General features: G+C 38.4%; 1 protein-coding gene across 1 annotated transcript in view; it reads right to left on the bottom strand.

Moving 5' to 3' along the window:
- The window catches only part of LOC137621460 (core histone macro-H2A.1-like), a 69,458-nt gene extending 55,418 nt beyond the window's left edge, over nucleotides 1–14,040 (bottom strand). The window contains exons 1-2 of the mRNA XM_068351784.1: nucleotides 13,696–14,040; nucleotides 3,782–3,888 (exon numbers count right to left, since the gene is read on the bottom strand). Coding sequence (XP_068207885.1) covers nucleotides 3,782–3,888; nucleotides 13,696–13,876 — 288 coding nt within the window. The 5' untranslated portion in view covers nucleotides 13,877–14,040. The remainder of the gene's footprint in view (nucleotides 1–3,781; nucleotides 3,889–13,695) is intronic.
- Between the last annotated feature and the right edge of the window lie 10,767 nt (nucleotides 14,041–24,807).

Raw genomic sequence — 24,807 nt, 5'->3', positions numbered from 1 at the left:
ATCCCCTCCGATTGAAGTGTCCAAAGATAAGGATGTTCCTTTCACAATCTATGAACTATAAATGTCTTGGACTTATTCTCACACTTTAGCATGATCAGAAGAGAATGACTACACATGATTGCAAACCTCGGGCTTTGAATACTGTCTAGAAGTAGAACCAACTAGATTGGCTCGATTAGCGATATAGGACCAATTGTAGTCATAACCTACTATGAGCACAAAATCTCTAGCAAGCCCAGAAAAAAATGGATGAACGAATATGGAATCAAAAGTGTGTGCTTGTGGCCAGCCATTTCCTTACTTGATAATACCCTCATGTCCCTTCACTCTCTCACAGGAACCAATGATCCGCATGGAGTGGGCAGGAAATGGATTTCCAATGAACTGCACCACTTCAGAATATCCCGGTGAAGTGAGGATTCCTTAAAGTTATACTAATTATTATTATTATCATCATCACTAGCCAAGCTACAACCCTAGTTGGAAAAGCAAAGCAAGATGCTATAAGCACATGAGCTCCAATAGGGAAAAATAACCCAGTGAGGAAAGGAAATAAGGAAAAAAATAAATGATGAGAATAAATTAATAATAAATCATTCTAAAAACAATAACAGCATCAAAACAGATATGTCCTATATAAACTATTACCAACGTCAAAAACAGACATGTCATTTATTATTATTATTATTATTATTATTACTATCCAAGCTACAACCCTAGTTGGAAAAGCAAGATGCTATAAGCCCAGGGGCTCCAACAGGGAAAAATAGCCCAGTGAGGAAAGGAAATAAGGAAATAAATAAATGAAAAGAACGAATTAACAATAAATCATTCTAAAACAGTAACAACGTCAAAACAGACATGTCATATATAAACTATTAACAGCATCAAAAACAAATATGTCATAAATAAACTATAAAAAGACTCATGTCCGCCTGGTCAACAAAAAAGCATTTGCTCCAACTTTGAACTTTTTAAGTTCTACTGATTCAACCACCCGATTAGGAAGATCATTCCACAACTTGGTAACAGCTGGAATAAAACTTTTAGAGTACTACGTAGTATTGAGCCTCGTGATGGAGAAGGCCTGGCAATTAGAATTAACTGCCTGCCTAGTATTACGAACAGGATAGAATTGTCCAGGGAGATCTGAATGTACAGGATGGTCAGAGTTATGAAAAATCTTATGCAACATGCATAAAGAACTAATTGAACGACGGTGCCAGAGATTAATATCTAGATCAGGAATAAGAAATTTAATAGACCGTAAGTTTCTGTCCAACAAATTAAGATGAGAATCAGCAGCTGAAGACCAAACAGGAGAACAATACTCAAAACAAGGTAGAATGAAAGAATTAAAACACTTCTTCAGAATAGATTGATCACCAAAAATCTTGTAAGACTTTCTCAAAAAGCCAATTTTTTGTGCAATTGAAGAGGACACAGACCTAATGTGTTTCTAAAAGTAAATTTGCTGTCGAGAATCACACTTAAAATTTTAAAGGAGTCATACAAATTTAAAGAAACATTATCAACACTGAGATCCAGATGTTGAGGAGCCACCGTCCTTGACCTACTTACAATCATACTTTGAGTTTTGTTAGGATTCAACTTCATACCTCATAATTTGCACAATGCACTAATTTTAGCTAAATCTCTATTAAGGGATTCACCAACCCCAGATCTACATTCAGGGGATGGAATTGATGCAAAAAGAGTAGCATCATCTACATATGCAACAAGCTAAGCCAAACTACATGTCATGTGTATATAGTATGAAAAGTAATGGGCCAAGAACACTACCCTGTGGAACACCGGATATCAAATTCCTATACTCACTATGGTGCCCATCAACAACAACTCTTTGAGATCTATTACTTAAAAAATCAATAATAATGTTAAGAAACGACCCAGCAACTCCCAACTGTTTGAGTTTGAAAACAAGGGCCTCATGATTAACACAGTCAAAGGCAGCACTAAAATCAAGGCCAATCATACAAACTTCCTGACCACAATCAAGAGATTTCTGTACAGCATTGGAGATTGTAAGAAGGGCATCATATGCTCCAAGGCCTTTACGAAAATCAAATTGCAAAATAGGGAATAGATGATTACCTTCAGCAACCCTATTAAGACGTTTTGCCAGAAGACGTTCAAAAACTTTAGATAATATGGGAGTTATGGAAATTGGGATCCTCAGTAACTTGGTAGTATCCTGGAACTTTGTCTGATTTATAGAAGTAAAAACAGGAACAGTACATGGATGGATGGAAACAGGACTCGGCAATTCCCCATTGATCGTTACATTCAATAAGTAGAGTGGCTGAAGAACCACAACATGCCATATCGGAGCAGAATAAATGTTGAAAAAAAGCATAATGGGGAAAACTGTCTTCAAAAGGCAAAAGATCTGTCTTTGTCTGATGTTTAACCATGAATTTCATCACACATGCCATTAAATGGAAACCCCTGACTTCAACAAGAAACACAAAATATGACACCTTACTAAATTCATGCAAAGCACTGCTAGCAGCATGAGCAATCTGTGTGGCTGTGTGGTACTGGCAGTGTGACTAGTCTAGGTACTGTACTCTATACTGTACCAGGTTACAGAAGGGAAATGGTTTTATTTGCAGACAACGGAAGCCAGCTTTGCAGAGTACCATAGGTGCTGTTCCCCCAAACGGATTAAGATGGAGGAAAGAAAGGACCAGTCATTCTTCATCATTCATCCCAGACTTAACCATGATTAAACTCTGCCCTCCACCATCAAGGAGCCTAAGCTGTTTAAACCATTTATTGTGTAGCCACCACAGAGCCAATGGAGAACGTCTCCATGTTCTTGCAGGTCATATCTGGCAGGAAGTGGGCGGTGAAGGTTGTTTGATGCTTCGACATGCCCGCTTGCAAGGCTTACGTCACAGAGTAGTTCCTCTTAAACGCTAGGGACATACCGTTGGTCCTAACGTCACGAGCTCTAGGACTACTCTATTGAGGAAGAGGATCAAGATTCAATGCTCAGTCTATGACCTTGTGAATCCAAGCCATGAACGTTTTCTTGGTGATCCTTCTCTTGATCTTCCCCGAGCTGACGGAGAGTGCAAACACTCAAGGGCAAGTTCCTGTAGTTCTCTTGAGGGAGAGAGACGAATGTCTACTCTCACCGAGCCAAAAGCAAGTGATGAAACAACAAATGTGTATGTGAGAGTGGGGTAACTGGCTAGCCCCTAACCCCCACTAACTAGTGGTTGTGTATGTGAGAGTGGGGTAACTGGCTAGCCCCTACCCCCACTAACTAGTGGTGGGGTAGTTACACATCACTAAAAATCTTAGAGATAGTCTTCCAGCTTTGCCAGAAGTATACAATTATACCTATAAATAGCGAAAGGGCTTGTATTTAGTGTCAGAACAAACTACATTTTCATTTTGAGGTCATGAAGTTTGCACTTTAGAATTAATAGCAATTAAATATTTGAAGGCAACATTCACTGAATTAATTTGAATAAAGTACTGTACAGTATATGAAAAATGAGTGACCAACATCTCTGACTGGTAACGGTGTTAATAAAAAAATATGAGCATTCCTCATCTAAATACTGTATTATTAAGTGATGTACAAAATGTTTCTTTTCCCAGCATACAAAACAAATGCTATAATGTATTCTCTGCTTTTCAATAAAAAAATATCTGAACACCACGTATACACAAAATACTGTCCTGTATTAGTCACTATAAAGTAAATCACAATAGTACAATACTGTTTATAATACAGAAATCATACCTGGTGAAGTTCTTCATCATTAGCTATAGCAAGAAGAATGTGTCTAGGTGTGATGCGGGTTTTTCTGTTATCTCTGGCAGCGTTTCCAGCCAACTCAAGAACTTCAGCTGAAAAAATAAAAAGAAAGCTCCAACAGAGTTCAATTTTCTATTAACATGACAAATTTGGAAATAATTTGTATTTTACCTAGTCATACAAACCTTGAGCTCTTTACAGTGGATGTTATTTCAGCTATTACTGAAAACTAGCCAAAAAACTTTTAGCGAGTTATATCTACCCACCACTATAGTCTATTTTTTATAGCGGTGCATATTTGCACTGACTCACATGGAGTGCCCTTTTAGCTCGGAAAGGTTCCTGATACCTGATTGGTTTTAAGTATTTTTGTCCGAACACCTTCATTGTTCTCAAATAATTACCAAGTAATGTGAATCAAAACTTATTTACTAACCTTTATTTCTTCATCACATATGTTTTGTCAATAAACAATATGAAAGAATATATTATAAAGTATCGTCATGGCAAGTCTAAATTTAATAACCCAATCCGCCGAACTCAACGACAGCAGCTTGTTTTCGGATGCACGCTTTGTAATTTTATAATTTTTCACATATTTTAACACAAATTGGGATAAATTACACTCAGCATAAGGTAAACATGTTATTATAAACTTTCTTTGAATACCAGAATTTACCAAAAACATGGAATTAATAAAACCCTATATTTGTGAAAACTTATGGGGAGGTAAAAGAACAGCCTGCAGCGGCCTGGCGGGAAAACAATCCCTTCTGACTGTCATAGACGCAGTTTTTTTTTCCGTAATATAGTTCGGCCTATTCCTTTCAGTTAAAATAGTCTTGCATTGTCTCTCTTCTTAATATTTTGTTTAGTATTTTCCCACATTCCTGTTTCTCACCTAATATCTATCTATTTTCCCGGATATCCCTTCTTTCATATAGGCCTATGTGATATCTGCACTACGATTCCTTATGTTTTGTACCTTACGTCAGTAAGTATGTAAATAATAACAGCATAAATTTTATGCTGTGTAGCAAGTATAGCCTATTTTGTAAACCTGTTCAGTAGCTCACATTATATCAAATGAAATTAAGCATAGTATTTTTTTTATTCCCGCCTCTACACTATTTTAATGAGACTAGCACGCGCTTCCCTTCAGGCCAACTCTCTCCACAGAGGATAAGAAATAAGGAATCGTAGTGCAAATATCATATAGGCCTATATGAAAGAAGGGATATCCGGGAAAATAGATAGACATTAGGTGAGAAACCGGAATGTGGGAAAATACTAAGTAAAATATTACGAAGGGAGACAATGCAAGACTATTATTTAAACTAAAAGGAATAGGCCAAACTATATTACGGAAAAAAAAAACTGCGTCTATGACAATCAAAAGGGACTGTTTTTCCGCCAGGCCGCTGCAGGCTGTTCTTTTAACTCCCTATAAGCTTTCACAAACATAGGCTTTTATTAATTCTCCTGTTTTTGGTAAATTCTGGTATTAAAAAAAGTTTGTAATAGCATGTTTAACTTATGCTGAGTGTAATTTATCCCAATTTGTGTTAAACTATGTGAAAAATTACAAAATTACAAAGCGTGCATCCGAACATAAGCTGCTGTCGTTGACTTCGGCGAATTGGGTTATTAAATGTAGACTTATCATGACGATACTTTATAATATATTTATTCTTTCACATTGTTATTGACTAAACATATATGTGATGGAGAAATATAGGTTAGTAAATGGGTTTTGATTCACATTACTTGGTAATTATTTGAGAACAATGAAGGTGTTCGGACAAAAATACTTCCGTCCAATCAAGTATCAGGAACCTTTCCGAGCTAAAAGGGCACCCCCTGTGAGTCGGTGCAAATATGCACCGCTATAAAAAATAGACTATAGTTAGCGGGGTGTAAACTAGCCGGGACCCCGCGCACAATACAGTGGAGTGACGTCGGTTTTTAATTGCAGGCAGGACTTTTCCAGGGTTAGCCAATGGCTGGTCAAGTATGTATAAAGAGCTCAATGTTTGTATAGTTAGGAAAAACACAAATTAATTTCAAATTTGTCCTTTGTTCCGAAACAAATACAAACCCTATCACTCTTTACAGTGGAGACTCACCTTTATGTGGGTGGACGTCCAAAAACCAACTGGCTTGTTCCTGCCCTGGGGTGTTATTTTGTGCTTTGCACAAGCTTAATAGACACACCCTGATACCTCACTAACTCTCAATCAAGTGAATGTGTGAGAACAACAATGTGACTTGACCAGGTAAGGTAATATTTGGAGCTAAACTCTATAAGAAACATAGACATTGCTCGATTCCACTTCGCATGGAGATCGGGGACATAAATATATAAACACATATCAGATTACACAAGGGACAATGGTACCCATCTGCAGTTAGAGGAGGTCAGCTTGCAGAGTTCCTCGGTTGCGCAACCCCAAGAGCGGGGAGTGAAAGACAAAAACCCCAATCACTCGCACATTCATTCTAGTCTTATACCGGGTAACATCCTTCCCTAACCAACTGCTAATTATTCTACAAGGGAGCTGAGGTGCTTGCCTCCACATTTTGTCCAGCCACCACAGGACCTATGGAGAAAGTGTCCAGGTTCCTGTGGGTTACATCTTGCAAATAATGAGCTGTGAAGGTCGTCAGATGCTTTCACATGAACGCATGCAATCCCTGTGCCACAGTTATTTTTTAATGCCAGGGACATGCTTATGCCCCCGACGTCATGAGCTTTATGCCTTCTACTCTGAGGATTAGATTCTGGAACAAGGGCTCTTTCTATCACTTGCCTAATCCAGGCAGAGATACTATTACATGATATTTTCCTCTTGCCCTGCTCATATTGACAAAATGTCTGTTAGTCTGTGGGCGAGCTGCTGTGGTTCTTTTGAGATAAGACCTCAGCGCCCTGTTAGGGCATAATAGCAGTTGATCTGGATCACTTGTTACTTAACATAGACCATCAATCCCAAAGGGCCAGAATCTATTATCCACTACAGCTGGATTTCAAGTCTTAGCAATAAACTCAGGGATGACTGAGTATCTCCTGCCCCATCCCCTTGATTGGGTGACGTTGTACGATAGACATGTAGCTTACAGACACTCTTTGCCGGGGCCTGGACTGGAAGAAAAACTGTCTTGAGTGTTAAGTCACAATCTGACGACTGATGTAGCGGTTCATAAGGTGCTTCTTTCAGGGCTCGTAGTACACGTACTATGTTCCACGGAGGAGGTATAACTTCCAACTGAGGGCACGCCTGAGGGCAAGAGGGCTTGAAACTTTATAAAAGGAGAGAGAATTCTGTCAAGAAGGAAATAACTCCTTTCATTCTAAAGGTGAGGCTCAAGGCCGAGCGATAGCCTTTTATCACAGAGTCCAAGCATAGTTTATCATCCCTAAGGTATAAAAGAAACTCGGCTATCACTGGGATAGTGGCTTTGATGACACCAATCACAAAAGATAGACCACTTTGCCTGGTATATGGCGGGTGAAGAGTCCCGGCGGTATCCAGACATCCTTTTCGCAACTGGTTGTGAAAAGCTTCTCTTCGAGAGGAGATACTGGATAAAGTCCAGATGAAGTCGTATCAAAGCCATGGTTTAGTGGAATATCTTTGCATCCGGTTGTTTGAGTAGCTTGGAAAGAGGTAGTAGCTCTCTCGGAGCTTCTGTGACCAGATGTAGATCGTCCGGGAACCATTCTGCATGTTGCCACATCAGAGCTATGAGGGTCATTGAGAGCTCTTGCGATGCTCTTACCTTGTTCATGAGTCATCTTACTAAGGATAATAGGGAAAACGCATAAACGTCCATCCTGTCCACCATGGATGTTGAAAGGCATCCGGCCAGATGGCCTGGGAATCTGGTACTGGCGAGCAGTACACCATTAGTTTCCGATTGAAAGACGTTACGAAGATGTGGATCAACGGAGAACCCCATGAAGTCAGGACTTTGTTAGCAATCTGACGATTTAAAGACCACTCAGAGACAACTATCCAAATCTTCCTGCTCAGTTTGTCAGCCAGCACATTACTCTTGCCTGAAATGAATCGGGCCAAGAGGGTTACCGACTTGTCTTCCGTCCATCTCAATATTTCCACAGCCAGATGACATAAAAGGGTTGTGGAAAAGTATCTCTTTGTTTGTTTACGTAAGCCACTACCGTTGTGTTGTTGCTCGCCAGCACCACGGGGTGTTCTAAAAGGACCTGGTTGAATGGCTTGAGGGCTGGAGGCACTGTCACTCGGACTCGGACTAGAGTCCGGAGACCGTGTAGTGCAACATGTGAGACCCCATCCCTTCTATTGACGCATCCGTAAAGAGCATCAATTCCGGGGGAGGAGAGAGAAAGTCTACTCCCCTGAGGAGATTGCTGTCTAACACACACAAACTCAGGTCTCTTTCTTTTTCTCTGACCCTATCGGAACAAGGAGGTATGGAGATCCTTGTGCCAAGCCCAAAAGGCCTTCAGCTGCCACTGGAGAGAACAGATACAAAGACAGTAATTGGATACCAGCCTCTCTAACAAGGTCAGGTGACCCAGTAGCTTCTCCAACCGATGAGCTGGTAACCTGTCTTGTATCAGAAATGGGCTGGTTGCCCGTTTCAGCCAATCTATTCTGTTTATGGACAGAAAAACTTTGCCTAGCTTTGTGTTGATATTCATTCTGAGATTTACCCGATTCTGCATAGGGAGCACAGAGGACTTCTCATTATTTACCACAATCCCCAGATCATGGCAAAACTCAAAAAGCCTGTCTCGATGAAGGAGAAGGATTTCCATCAAGTCTGCTAGAATCAGCCAATCATCTAAATACCAAAGTAGCTGAATGCCGGTCTTGTAAGTACACCCGGGAAAGGATTTGTGTGAGGACGTAAGGTAGTGTGGACAGGCCAAAGTGCAGCACTTTGAACTGGTATATGCTGTTACAGAAGACAAACCATAGATACCTCCTTGATGACTGGTGTACTGGGATCTGGAAGTACAGTATGTTTCTTTGAGGTCCAGTGATATCATGAAGTCCAAGGGTCTGATGGACTTCCTGACTGTTTGAGCCATCTCCATTCTGAACAAACTCATTCAGAGTTGAGAGGTCTATGACTGGTCTCCACCCATCAGACACCTTCTCGACAAGGAAGAGTCAATTGTAGAAGCCAGGACACACGTCCTGGAGTTCTTGGAGAGCGTTTATCTGTATCATGGTCCAGACCTTGGCCCAGAGAAGCCTGCGCCTTTGCTGATCCCACTGCAAAATATCTCATCATTGGTGGACTACAGGTTAGAGGAGGAAGAGAGAACATGACTGGGACAAAGTATCCTGCTTGGAGGATGGGGACCAACCAAGGCTCGGCCCCATGGAAATTCCATCATTGTCACCTGCTCTTCAGGCGTCCTCCCACCGGTGGACTAGTCGTAGTAATGGCCTCCTGACAAGAGGTAACCTCGTCTTCCACTTCTGCCTCCTCTCCTTGTCAAATCTCAGTTTCGAAAGGACTGCTTGGGTCCTTGTTTCCTTGACGCAGGTTCTCTTGGGGCATGAGAGCTCTTCTTCTGCCCTTGGCAATTTACCAGTGATGATCTCTGCGGCAGAGATGCCCAGGAGAACGGGCGAGATGTAATTGCCCTATGAAGAAGAGTCATGACTCACCTTCCTCTATCCTTCTGTTACTTCCTCAACGTCCTCCATGTTAATTATAGAGGGAAGAACCATCCATCAAGGAGTTGTGAAACTTCATTGTTTCTCTATGAGGCCCCTGCTTCCTGAATTTTGAGAGGACGGAGGCCCGTCTCTTCAGAATCCAGTTGACCAATTGGTTGAGGATGAAGTGGGCGAGGAATTCCACCATCCTGGAACCTGAAATGAAGAACGGTATATGTTTTGCTGTGACCTATGGATGAGACAGCTAGAGGCAGGAGTTGTAAACAGCCACTTCAAAATTCTACACTCCAAAGAGCTTGATGAAGGCATTGAAGAGTCTCAGACTAGCTTGTGGGATCCCCTGGGAGGAGACCATTCTGGAGAGGGAAGTCAAACTCGTTGACATGATGGTCGTTCATCAGCTGAAGGAGGTGCTAGTGGAAGCAAACTTTGCATACCCTCACCCTGCTGAGAAGACTCAGGCTGATGGCGGGCACCGTAAGCAACGGACTGTGAAACTTGGCCGCAGTTGGTTTCTGGGTCCACCTCAAAAGGATCTCGCTCAACTACCGAAGCATTATGAGCCAGAGAGGAAGGAGCCGAGATTACTACGGGGAGAAACACAGGAGGTTTCTTACTCGAGTCTTCCCTTGGGGAGGCAGGTGCACACTCTTGCTATGTCTGTCCACAGACCTCAACAAATCGTTCCTTAGAGGGAGAACTCAAAATCCCCAAGGAAGCCCACAGCTGTCACAAAGTATTAGCAGCAAGAGAGACTCCTACGGTAAGGGGCGGCACCACTTTGCAAGGGGAAGCAATGGAACCCTCTACGTAGGGTTTTCTGGGGGTTAAAGGGCCACCATTCTTACTTAAATGGTCCCCAAAGGAAACTGTAAAAGCAGAGTCGCAATGAGAGGATAGAGACGACAAAGACGGAATTCTGGGCTTCTTCCCCTTCAAGGATGAACCCAAAGGGGAACAGTCAGGTTTGGACTTCTTTTGTTGCCTATCAAATCTCTGCCACTGGAAGGATGGCCACTCCCTACACAAATTACATGGACACTCCTAGGTGTAGGTAGAGTTTCGGCAGGTAGGACAAAGGTCATGAGGGTCTTTCTCTGTGGCAGACATAAAGATATTGCATTGGTGTCCTTCCACACCCAGACAAACCAGCATGGTTGGATTCTCCACCATACTTTCACTCTGAAAAAAAAAAAACAAGGTTTCAAGTTTTAGCCAGTATGCAATCGTAACGGAACGAAAAGTTAAAGGAAAATACGGGTAAGTACGTCCAACCTCTTCCAAGCCAAAATAAAAAGTGATGTCACTCAACTGGTGAGTGCGTGAGCGGAGTGGCTAGTTTACACCCACCACCCTGACTAATGGTGGGTCATCATACCTCACTAAAAGTTTTATGGCTAGTTTTAACATTTGCCAAAATAATATCCACTGTAATGAGCGAAAAGGTTTGTATTCATACCAGAACAATTATACTTTGCTTACATCAATGTTCGATTGTTGCATTATGATTTTGTCAGCTGACCACTATTTTGGCACGAAACATTATCGCATTCTAAAAACTCAAAAAACGCTAATTGTGCTTTATCAAAGCATTTTTGCTTAATTACAGTTGCATTTTAATAATCACCGCTACTGTATCAAGAATATGCAAACATACAAATAACAAAGAGTACCATTAACTTAACTTATCCAAAACTTCTTAATAATCAGCACCATGTTATTGCAGGTTATAGTCTTCATACATTTTGTTTATAGCTATTGTTATTAGTTATCATATGAATACATTCTTTCTCTCTCGCTCTCTCAGAGGAGCCTTACAATACATACATATAGCACTACATGCATGGAACAAAAGAAATAAGTTTTTGAGTTGAAGAATATCTGTAATTGAGGGACTCAAATGGAAAACTGAGGTAACTGGGTGAGGGAAAACTCCTAATCAAAAACATTACACTAGTCTAACATGGCAGATTTGCAAAAGTATATATCCAGTTAAAGTAACAATTATCAACATAGATATTACACATGAAAGTCTAGCGCCAAGAATCTAATACTGTAGCGTGATCGGTTAATATAGGATACTTTCATTTCTAGCAAAACTGGCATGCACCATTTTTAAATAGGGGGTAGGAAAACTCTTAAAAGGGTGGTTTGCCATAATAATTGTAGTCAAAAATTGATAAAATTCAAGATAACCAGTTGGAATAACGGTAAAATTAGAGAATACTACAAAAACCATTACTGACAAAATTAGACTGGTACTTTGCGTATTTTATGAAGTTATGAACAGTTCTGATGAAGATGACTGGTAGAAACCCGTAGTTTTAGTTATAGTTAGTCAGCTACCACAACTAAAAAACTATGAGTTTCTGCTAGTTATCGTCATGAAAAATGTTCAAAACCCTTTTAAATAGATCCTATTACAATGTTATTTTATCTTACTGATACTAAATTGTTAAAAATTTGTAATTTTTGGGTGTAAGTGGGTCAGCTACCATAACTCGGAAAACAAGTTTTCGCCAAATATCATTACTAAGACTGTTCAAAACACCGGAGCCTCTGTACTACGTAAGGCCTTCCAGATACATAGAAAATGGGATTTTTCTACCCTATTTTCTCAGGAGTTGTTCATAAGCATATTCACAGGCAAGCTGGTCCACTGAATTTTCATTTAATCACTCTTCGCTCGCAATATGACATTATCCCCAAGATCCTCTGTTCTAAAAAGCAGTACATATTGCACTACGCACGTAAGCCTAACAGACAAATATCTTGGAATAGCTTGAATGTTAGGCTTGTCTTCAATTACTCATTAACAGACTAAATATGTCAAACACACTTTTTTACCATAACATTTATATAACTGAAATTAGGCCTTGATTACATTGTATATCCCGATATTGAAAACACATAAGCAAGAGGTTATGACTATAAAACGTTGTGACTTTACTTCTGTTTAAACAAGCAGCTTACAACTGAAGCGCCAGCATCTGTTCAAACTTTAAACTTGGCTTCCATTTCTCATTATCAGACTCAAGATATCAACACACATTTCTACCCTAACCTAACATCCTTCACACAACTGAAATATGTACATTATTACATTATATCAAGAGGTTATAAATGTAAAAAGTTGGGACTTGGATTATGTTCGAACAAATAACTTAGGACAGAAGTTCCACTTATCAAATTTTTCAGAACTATGAGAGATTCTCATTGATGTAAATATAAAAGCAGTAGGAACAATACGTGAATTTTTATTCAAAATCTGTTACTAAGTTCATAGTGGCTGCCGTCAATAAGATACAGGTTTCAAAATAGTGCAATCTTTTTTAATTATTAAAATTCTAATGACCTAACTAATATTGTATTACACACACTATAATAAAACTAGAAAAATATACAGTTCATGAACTTTGCTACAAATTAAAGTATAAGGTGTATGTATAATAGTGGCACCTGTATGTATGATGACGGCTGACTAAGAATACAGCAGTGTAAGGGGGGTCGCAGGAGGGCGTTAGCCCCCATTAGGTTACTGGCCGCTGATATACAAAGACTCCTAAAGTATCATCTACTTTCCTACACCTAACCTAACTTTAAGAATGAAATCTTAACTACTTAGTAGTCCCGTCAACATTATTCGACCTGCAAGTGTACAGTTCCTATATAAATGCCCAAAACTAATTATATCATCATCAATTTACTTGGGTTATCCTCAACATTGCTGTATCCAAATTGATATGGGTGATGCAAAAATCACATCTTTTATAAATGTGTTTTCTTCAGTCGGTCCTAAGGAACTAGGAAGGTTCCCAAATTAATATTGATTTTAACATTTTCAACAATATATAACTAACGCCATAACAGATCCATGGCTAATATAATTAGGCTAGATAGACTTTACAGTTTCATGGGCTATAATTTTCGTTTCAGTATCATAATTACAGTAATTAAATACTAAATAGCTATTACAATGGTTTTCCACATCTAATTTTATATAATATAATATCCTTTCCATGTCACTGATACCTTTATTCAATCACTGGCCTTTCTTGTCAGTGGATGTTTAGAATACCAACTTCCCATGTGTTGCTATACTTTTAATACTATTTTCCTTCATTAAATTATAAAAAAATAACGTCATTAGTAAACCTGACCACTAGGTAGTACAACATCCCCACACGGTCATATATAAAATGCTATTTGTCTCCCGACCTGTAAGGTATTCGATGACAGCGGCGGCATAGACAGGAGCCCCAACTCCGATCCTCAGTTTGCGAGTCCCTGGCCCTGCTTTCAAGTATCGGTGGAGACGCCCTACGGGAAACAAGACATTGGCTCTTTGACTCTTGCTGATATTCTTCTGTCTCTTCTTGGCTATGCCTCTGGCTGACATTGTCACTCGGACTCTTGTAACTTAAGTGTAAATTCAACAGAATGTAATCGATATTAGCCACTACGCTGAACGCCTTCCTAGGCCAATAGATGACGGAAGAACTGAAGGCCAAACGAACCCGCCGGGACCAAGAAACGTTTACCAATCGGATCCGAACCTATATTTGATTCCACTTAAGAGAACATGTAGAACTCGATGCTTCTTTTTATCGCCATTCAGTTTTGATTCGAACGCTTATACTGGAGCAGACGCCTCACAATACTTGGTGATCAAAAGTGGTGCAACGCGGATTCTTCAAACAGAATGTTTGACTACCATGGCCAACAGTGCATGATTCCTCACGTTTTAGCCTGCCATTATAAACCCCTAACATTTATAAATCAAATAATAATATCGTTTAACCCCCTACCATGCAACCTTTTCCATCACCTGTCATACACAGCTGTTTAGTGTTGCCTTGGGATGATCACAAAATTAATCATAAATATTAAATTTTAAATGACGTTTTGCATGTTTTGCTAGCAATATCTAAATTTAGTAGCAAAATTTAAGAATGCGCTGTTTCCTAAATTTAAAATGAAAATTCGTGAGTTATAAATATATTTTCGAAATATGCTCTAAACAAATTCGAAATAAAAATACACACCGATCCTAAGCCCAGTTGAACTCTAACCTACATATAGAAGAGAGGACATGTCATCTAAATATACAAGATCTTTAAAAATATCTATGCGTTAAATTTCCAATTCATTTGAACATTCTATGCTTGTTGCAAATGCATTATCTAGAAATTTTGACTACGTGTTAATAATAAACAGTACATTGCAAGAGACAAAATAACATATTTCTGAAAGTACAAATCTTATCCTTATCAAAGCATATGTAGTTGACAAAAATAAAACATTCATTTGGGTTATCTTAAACATAGACACCCTAAGTTTTCACACCCGTGTGTGCGCGTTCAACATATTGTTAGGATTGGTTGTAGCCTCTAGGTAAACAAGGCGAGATAACTGTCAAATTCATACCACAGACCAACAAAACATACTCCATCTTTCAATCGTCAATAAAACGCCCTGTACACACACTTCATTATTCATCCACATCTTCCTAGATATAGGCCTAAATGGTCTTCTCCAACTCCATAAGTCCAGGAAATTCTTTTCACGAAACTTTCATCCTTCATTCTTTCCACGTGATTGAACCATCAAATAACTGATCCATTATTTCACTTACGCTAATATCATTACTATTTCTAAATATGCACACTCTCTCATTTCTTTGTAAAGCACATATAAGAAAAATATTTTGTCTCACAACTTCAATCTTTTTTGTTCATTCATGTTCAACATCCATACTTCACTTCCATAAAGGAGGTCTAGTCCAACGATGTGCTCATACATCCCAACCTCAGTTTTCATATTCAACATAATTTATAGGTTTCGTCTACACGACAGAACAATCGTTTAGTGAACTTTATTTTGACCAAGGCACCAGCCACGCTTTGACATACTAAAGCTAGAAACTTATTGGACCCTTTGACAGGCCAGACAGTATTATATTGGATCCTTCTCTCTGGTTACGGTTCATTTTTCATTTGCCCCCCTCCCCACACACACACACACACACACAGCGAATAGTCTGGCATATTCTTTACATACTCTCTCCTCTGTCCTCATACACCTGACAACACTGAGATTACCAAACAATTCTTCTTTTCTCAATGAGCACTTCGCTGTAATAGTTCAGTGACTTCTTTCCTCTCGGTAAGGGTAAAAGAGACTTTTTAGCTAGGGTAAGAGCTCTTCTAGGAGAAGGATACTTCAAAATCATACCATTGTTCTCCAGTCTTAGGTAGTGCCATAGCCTCTGTAGCATGGGCTTCCACTATCTTGGGGAAGAGTTCTCTTGCTTAAAAGACTTATTTCAATGTTGTTACTGTTATCAAAATGTTTTATTTTAATTGTTAATTAATTTTCTTGTAGTTTATTTCCTTTCCTCACTGGGCTATTTTCCCTGTTGGAGCCTTTGGGCTTATAGCATCCTGTTTTTCCAACTAGGGTTGTAGCTTAGCAAACAATAATAATAAAGTCCTCATACATTCCAAGCTGTTTTCATATTCGAGGTTATTAGGCTCTGTCCACACGACAGAATATTGTTCGGTGAACTTTGTTTCTCATCGAACAAAGTTCGATAAAGATCTTTGTGCTTCCATCCAAATGATGACAGTTGAGCAGCGAGAGCCTCTTGGTGGTAAGTAGTGACGGCAGCCAGCAAGAGTGATTGGTGTAAGAGTAATGAGAAAATGGACATTCACTCTAGAAAAAAGAAACTCCTGTGGTTTGTTATTGCTTTACTAGAAAAAAAAAAAAAACAAGGAAGAAGAAAATTTCTTGCAAAGGTGAGAACGTTTTTGTTAAGTCCTGCTACAATACTACGGGAGTTGAAAAGTGAATCAAAATTATATTTCATAAATTACATGATAATGGGTCCAAATAAGATTTACAATCGTATCTCGAAACTAGAACTAACAATCACCAAACATGATACTGAATATGAGACAGTATTTCCGCTGAAGTCATATATATTACTGGCAACATTATTTTCTCTAGCTGTCAACAGGATGTCACTTCACTATACAGCACTTCGATATATTCAACAAGCAGAGTTTGTGTAAAATTATACCCGGAATTTGAAGAGAGATCTATGAAGTCCTAAGAGAAGAGATTTCTTCAACTTGCTAATTTCCCACATTTATCGTCCATGTTGACCATGCAAAAGTACTATATTTAGCTTCACCTCTTCTTCAATAACATTATCAATATCTTATAAGGCCCCGAGTTATTTTAGAAATGGTCACAACTCGTGCATCACGATCTTTATATAAACGTCAGCCCTGACATTCCAAAGGCCGAAAGTGTGTTTTTATACAATTCTATTAAAGTTAAAGTTGTCTCACGGGACCAATAAATCTGGGACATGTTCAAACTTTAAAATACACGATAGAGAAATGGTATATCATTGGGATTAAAGAAAAAAAAAGAGGAATTAAGTACGTAAGACAAGGACTTCTCTCCCATCTTTATCCACCAACGAGTACGTCAGCTATCGTTATTGTAATCTTGCGAGGAAAAAAAAATACAGACCATTGTTCTCTGTTTCTACGCTTCTGACGCCACCTTAAACAATGTTCGTCATATGGATTGTAAACGGAGCCTTAAAGTTTTCTTCAACGCCGGGAAGTAACTCTGCTTCATCTAAAATATTGACAGGTTCCTCTCATTATCACATCATTATAGATGGTGATAATCAAGAAAACATGGCACACTATTGTGTGAAGTTCACCGTTTCTCCAAACCAATCACTTACACATTTACACGAGATTACACAAACTGTATTTATCGTGGACATTTTTATTTGTTGTTGTTGTTGTTGTGGTATTGTAGCCAACAATTCCTGATGGCACGGGCCTTTCTCTCGTTCGGCCCGTAGGTGATCTGAAAAATTCAGAAGAGTGGTTGTTAAATAAAAGGAAATTTGAAAAGTTTTTAGTTGTAGAGACAGATGTGACCAGAGGAAGGATGATGGTGGTAGTGGAAGGGGGGGCATCGTGTCACGGATAGTGGTAGTTTGAAAGATTGTAAGGCCTTTGAAATGTAGAGAAATATTACAGGTGGGGTTATCCAACTCTTTACTCCCTAGGGTCCCTGCGGAGTATTATAGTAGTAGAAAAAGTTATGGTAAAATATAGGGGATGATGTGTATAGGGCCTTACAGTGAGGGGATGAGATGAGTTTTACTGCGTAATTCGGAGGTTACATTACCTCGGTGGAGGTAGGTTTGAAAGCAATTGTCTGTGGACATTTCTAATCACTGTCAGAAAATTTATCTTCTGTGCTATAGATTTCCAATATCCTAATCACTGCATCTTTGTTAAGGCTACCAGAAAAACTCAAATCAGTCAATCTTTGTTAAGGCTAGACTGAAAATAGTTTAATAAACTGTTCTATATCAAGCCGTTTCATAAAAAACACTTTTTAAACACATTTTTCAAATGCAGTGTGGTCTGCACCATTTGATGCTTTTCTCACTGAACTGAGAAATATAGTGATGCCATGTAACTACACTGAATCAAACCCCATGATTCGTGACAAGAGTGTATTCTCTACAAGAGGCATGCTCCAAAAGTTTCTGCTTCGAAAATGAAACTTAGATTTAAAGAAGGCTCGCATTTTTTTTGCAGAACACATGAACAATTGATGATCAATGTAAAGGAATGTGGAAGTTGAAAATCTATAGAGAAATTGGACAGAGGTCAGCAAAAGGGCAAATTCTAAAAAGGGAGTGCAGTGGAACTCTGGGAAGAAATTTAAGACAAAAAGAATTTGGTAAATCCACAAAATTAAAAGATTGAAACACTGTAAATTTTGTGGATGAAGTCATGCTCTAAGTAAAGATAACTGTCCTGCATATAGTCAAGAACACAAAAACTGCCAGAAAAAGGGACACTGCTATAAAATGTAAAAGGTCAAAGGTACATACAATAGCGAACGAAGATGGAAGAACGAGAAATATTGCGTGTTCTCAGTGAAACGAAATGGTAACTCAAAATGTCAATGGCTGCAACGTAAAAATTCTTCTTAACCCTAGTGCAATGGTCAACTGTATGCACACAAGATATGTCCACAGACACCAAGTAAAGAAAGATGCAGAGAATCTGTACGTACATGTGGAACCACGCAGAAGAAAAGTGCTATGGAGAAGTAGAACGCCTGGTATCTTAACATAAGACTAAGGAATACCCTACAGTGTCATTTTCCGTTTTCGGTAATCACCTGGAATCACTCCTTGGGAGAAGATTGGAAGTGATTTATTTGAGCTTGAAAGGATATGACTGTCTAATAGTTGTTGACTATTGCACCAATTTCATTAATTAGAATTACCAGAAATCTCCAACAACGAGAACTGTTACTCGTGGAATCGAGATGTGTGCTAGATTTTGAAGACCTATAAGAATTTGATGAGCGATAATGGTTCACAGTTCACTGGTTGCAAATTCCAGAACTTCATAGAATAATAGGATATTGACCACTAAATATCACCACCTCACCACCAGGAAGGCAATGGAAATGCAAATGCTGTAGTAGAAATGGTTAAGAACCTAATGAAGAAATGTTTAGGTGTCTAACATGTAACTTAACAACTCGAACCTGGTCTCATCAATGTCATTTTGGGCGAAGTAAAATCTTGTATAATTTATAAATAGTCTAAACTTCATTTCATGTATCTGTAGTATTTTTGACAGACATTTAGTATGCATAAAGAATAATATTGGGCCTAGTACACTTCCTTGTAGCACCCCTTTGTTTAATGGTTCATATGATGAATGAGAGTTTGCAATCCGTAGCCTACACAATAATTTCTGTTACGCCTGTAATGTTTTGGATACTCAAAACCTTGATTTTCAATACTAATGAACCGTAAATCATTAAGTAGCAGTTCGTGCACAACTGTATCAAAAGCAGCACGAAGATCGAATAATATCAAGATACCACATTTGTTCGTATCCATCATATCCAGAAGATCAAATAGCTGTCTCTATATAATATAATTGTCTGTATGTTGACTGGTTGTCTGACAATGCTTCGATTCTTTCTAAATGATTAACTAGTTGTTCAAGAATCACATGTTTAGCACTTCTGAAATAAAGGATAGATTCGAAATAGATCTGTGAGAACTTACTTTCTGATAATCTAGATTCTAGAGCACTTTTAAGAACCGGTGTAACTATATCCACATTCTCAGATTTAGGAAACTTACATTCATCGATACTATACAGTATAGTGTTTTCTACTCCAATTCGGATATGGACTAATCGGTTTGTTTTCTTTGCCCCTTTATTTAGTAAAGAAGCAATCTGGTATAGAATATCTATGAGACCAAATTATATTTCTTATTGTTTTTTTTTTTAATATAGAAAATTATTAGCCCATTCTTGGTCCCTATACACATCCGAGTGATAAATGTAGCGATACGAAACTTGTGATTAATGTTTTATTACCAGAATTAACTATTGCAAATCTATGTGTTACAACTTACCCAAAGTGGAACTTAATAAGTTACAAAACCTAATAAACAGAGGAGCAAGATTGCTAGGGTGTTCCACCATGAGAAAGGATTTCCTCTGTATTGATTGAAATATAATGGCGGCATATTAAAGCTAAAATAATATCAGAAATGAGCTTCCAAAAGACTTAGAAAACCAACAAATGTTGTCGATAAGATACTAGTTACGGTTGGTTTCAACTCAGAAGTAAGTTCCAGAATGTTTAAAGATTGTACAGCAAGCTCACACTTGATATCAAAAGGACTTGTAGGTTATGAAATATTTCAAGAAGATTAAGTCTTCCTTATTTTCGAAGTTTTATAATAACGTGGATTTTACAATTAATGTGGACTACGCTGTATGATTCTCTAAATATTTAAAGGATATACCATGTATATGAGAAACAAATTTCTTAAGTAGGCTAATGCAGGGCGGAGCTGAGGATTTTCTTGCGTGGTAGGACTAATAAAACTGACACAAAACTCACTCCAAATTTTCAAAACATTGTTCTTTAGTCTTGGGTAGTACTATGGTCTTCCAGTCTTGGATTAGAGTTTTCTTGCTTGAGGGTACACTCAGACATACTATTCTAGTTTATTTCTCCTCGATTTTTTTTAAGTTTTACAATTTATATATAAAGATTTATTCTAGTGTTTTTACTCTTCTTAGAATATCTTATTTTAATTGTTAACTAATTTTCTTGTAGTTGTTTCTTGAAAAGTAATTTACAAAAGTAACTAGAAGAGTCTGTTGTGGATATATGAACTCTGATCTACTAAACCGAAAAACGCCGGTTTTTTTTTTTTACTGTAATTAATTTATACATAGTGATAATATACATTGGCTAATAAATTCGATCCATTAGAAACAAGTATTGTTGGGAATTCTTCATTACTCTTGAAATCATAAATATAATATTCTAAATTTAGCTGTAATGAGAGAGAGAGAGAGAGAGAGAGAGAGAGAGAGAGAGAGAGAGAGAGAGAGAGAGAGAGAGAGAGAGAGAGAGAGAGAGAGAGAGAGAGAGATTTAAATGACCCGCGCTTCTCGCCGTTCCCGAGATTTCGCGAGAACTCCCAGAATGCAGTTCTGTCTTATTCCTCTAGCCACGGAGGAGAAACTGCCGAGATGGTGAGTGCTTCATATTATCGTTAAATTACTTTAACATCTGACTGTTTATGCGGCCAATTTCTGTCGTAATTTCTGTGTTAAATATCTAACCATGTTAGTATAGGTTTATTTTAAGTTTTTCATTATTATTTGTGTAGTATTTTATACTTGAAGTTTTCGGGTACATTATGTAAACAAATAATACCTGGTTGTATGAAATGCGTATCATTTTAAGCTTGCTTGCTGTTATTTTGATGTATTAAATCCCATCTTGTTATTCCGTGTTTATCATTATCTCTGGTAAAGATGTCATTAGACCTTAGCACAATTTTATTAGTTATTTACGACAACCGTTGGCTCTGTAAACACGTGTATTTATTTGCACATTGCCATTACACCGAGTTGTGGTATCTTGGATAAATTAACCTATTCACCGGTCTCGTAGATTGACATATTTGTTTTGGAATGTCTACACGGTATATTCCCGTGTCTATGTTATCTAGCATGAATCTTGATTAGTCTAGTGGATGTTTTCAGACTAGTATTTTGGTTAGAATGTATATTTTTGGGACAGGCAGTATCTTTATTACCTGTCAAATCGTTTTTCGTTATGGGGAAAATTTTCTATTAGAATGACCTAATGTGCCACGTGAAGTTATTTTTTACATATGATTTACCCTTATCATGGCAATGCTTTCTCAGTTAAGTTCAGTTGCTTCATGGAGGGATTTCGGAGCCTTTGTATATCAGCGGCCAGTTCCTCACGCGTTCATTACCAATGGACATCAACTAACATGAACTTTCCCCCCTAAGCCTCAAGCTGTGTCCTTACCTATTTTCCTAATGGGGGGCTAACGCCCTCCTACAACTCCCCCTTCACTGCTGTATTCTACGTTAGACATAACATTGCATACAGGTGGACACTTTCATACATACACCCCAGGATTTCTAAGTTCTCCCCGGTCGGCACACAATTCACGGGTACCTCCTGTTTAGTTGCAAAATTTCCATGTAGAGGCCGTGTCATCCAGTTATGAGGCGTTTGGTCTTACTAATAATGTCCCATTCATATACATTCTTCGTTTGAATTTGTTTTTGATTGGGACATGTCCTGGGTAGTTTTTAGCGCTACGGCCAAGCGTCCTAATTTGCTTATTATCGCTCCTACTGTTATCTTGTATAGAATAAAAACTTTTGGAAATGGTCTACGGATCTTAAATATGTTGTGTACGGGGGGATCCGGGTGGGTATAGGTTAGGTGGGTTTTTTAAGATAACTTCTCCCGTTGTACTCGTAGGTAAGGAAACTGTTGTGAGAGGGGGGGTTCGGGGGGGGGGGGATACTGGGTAAGGATACGGCTTTTAGCATAGGTTAGGTGGGTTTTTTAAGTTAGCTTCTCCCGCCAAAATCGTTTTTAGAACGACGGCCGTAGTTCATAATATTCCCGTTTTCTACAGGATCTGTCCGTCACCCTACAAAGGCTCCCATGTCCTGTACAGTTGCATAATAATACTGCTGTAATAATAATGAAATGTTAAGTAAGATAAAGGTAATTGGTATGCATCGGTCGCTGAAGCCATGGCCAAGTTACTCTATTGAAGAATTTCCCCTAAGCATTGATTCCTGCCTGACTAAATTATCACCTGTTTGGTGGCACAATCTTGAAAATATAGTGGTGTTTGGACTTCCAATCTCAACAATCTACATTCTTACCCCTTGTTGAGATTGTAGTTCATTGGGACAAGTCTTGGAATTATGGCGAACGCTAATTTTTTATATGTACAGCCAAAGATTAGGGTAGGCAACATCTAATTAAGAACTTTAGGAGGATTAAGCCAATGTTAACCACCTCAGCCGAACTAATATTTCTTTTGTGTCCTTGTAGGCCTGCGTTTGTTGGCCGCGGGATTCAAAAAATTTAATCCCCCCCCTTGCCACCCAACATACCCTGAACGAGGTCAGCTTTTCCAACTAACCTCCATAGTTTTTCTTTGAGCAATGTGGTTGAATCTATTACTCACATCGATCACCTTGAAGCTGTATTATTTTGAGGTGCATTAACTGCAATTGGTAAAAGTTCAAATAAAAGTAATCTCGTAACATTTTTATCATTACAGGGTGGTTAAGATATAATTGAATGCTTCATTTATTTTGTAGGAGAATTTGTGGTTCAATTTTATCATAATGTAAGGATTTATGTTTTTTCTTTTAGTATGTGACCTGGGAACTACTACTGTAGGGTTTTTTTTTGTTTTTATATTTATAAAGGTTCTGTGACCTGGGAAACTAGGGTAGGTTCTGTGGCCATTTACAAATTTGGCTTGGCTACTAGGTTAGGTTCTGTGGCCTTTGACAAATCGGGCTAGGGGTTGTGCATGGGAAGGTGGTCCGGGGGCTGGGGAACTGCTAGGTTAGGTGGGTTGTGTTAGGTTCTGCGGCCTATTATGATTCTCTTAGAATTGCATCTTGTCCTGTCTTAGCACATCCAAAGGGCCAGGTTCCCCCTTGTTCTTAGGGTGTTCCTAGTATGTAGAACGTTTGGACAAACGAGTGAAATTTCAGTTCTTGGATATTGTTTGAAATATTTCGCCAAGCATAAAACTAGGGTGTTCTCGGTGTTCCACTACGTTTCTTGTTTCATGCGCTCAGTGGTCCTAGTTTGTAATTGTTGGGACAAGCGTTTACATTTACAGTACAAAACTGCAAAGGCTCCGTGGATTGGTTACCATAACTGAAAGCTATGGTTTTCTGCTAGGTGCCATCATCAGTTACATTCGAAACACCTTATAATCAATTGTTCCAGTCTAATTGATATTTAAATTAACTTTTGTCAATTTTTCAAGGTTTTGCCACTCAAAAAAAACCTTAACTAATAAAAAGTTAGTGTTTAAAACACTAGAGCGATATTTTTGCTAGGAATTCCTCACTCAAACGTTAATTTCCATTCCATTGTCTGGAGTCATTTCTTAGCAGTATTGATTATATGACAAGTCATATCTCCTGACAGTTTATTGGTTTTTGCTCTGCTGTAACTCGCTTGCCTCATGAATAAACATTTTCTCATTTCTCCTGTTTCTGCCAAGTGGAACATGTTTTGCTCTGCCCATTACCCTGTGAGCTAGTTGGGTTCTACTTGAACAATAATTTTCAATTTTCAAAGTTGATAATTTAGTTCAATATTAGAAAAGGGGGATGATTTGACGAATTGAATATTGAATTAGCAAGCCAAGGAAGGATTGACTGGCTTTTGAGTAAGAAAACATGCTTGACCAATTCCAAAAATGAACGAATAAGGTTTTACTGATGTTTCATTTAGATTAGGCTACCCCCCAAAATGGGGGGAAGTGCCTTGGTATATGTATGTATGTTCATTTAGATTTTATCCTTCATGAATTCTACATCACCAAAGACAGGTTCATCTATGATAGTAATACTGTACAGCTAAGAATACATGTATACCACATTAGTTTCTTTGTAGTTTTGATTAACGGATTAAATTGGCAATTAGATCAGCCTTTAATTTGAAGCGCAAGTATGTACTGTTATTGTGCGTTGGTATTTAAAGGTATCCTTATGGTTTCGAATATAATTTGAGGTAGGTGTGCATTTAGTGGATATTCAAGCATAATTTGGTTTGTATATGTTAGTGCTTATTTAAATATTGAACAAAAATTTGTTATACCATATTTCATATCCTTTATTTCATTTCCCCAGG

The sequence above is a fragment of the Palaemon carinicauda genome, chromosome 28 (genome assembly GCF_036898095.1).
Source record: "Palaemon carinicauda isolate YSFRI2023 chromosome 28, ASM3689809v2, whole genome shotgun sequence".
Taxonomy (NCBI): domain Eukaryota; kingdom Metazoa; phylum Arthropoda; class Malacostraca; order Decapoda; family Palaemonidae; genus Palaemon; species Palaemon carinicauda.
Note: the sequence above shows the minus strand (reverse complement) of the source record. Positions and strands in the feature narration are given on the sequence as shown.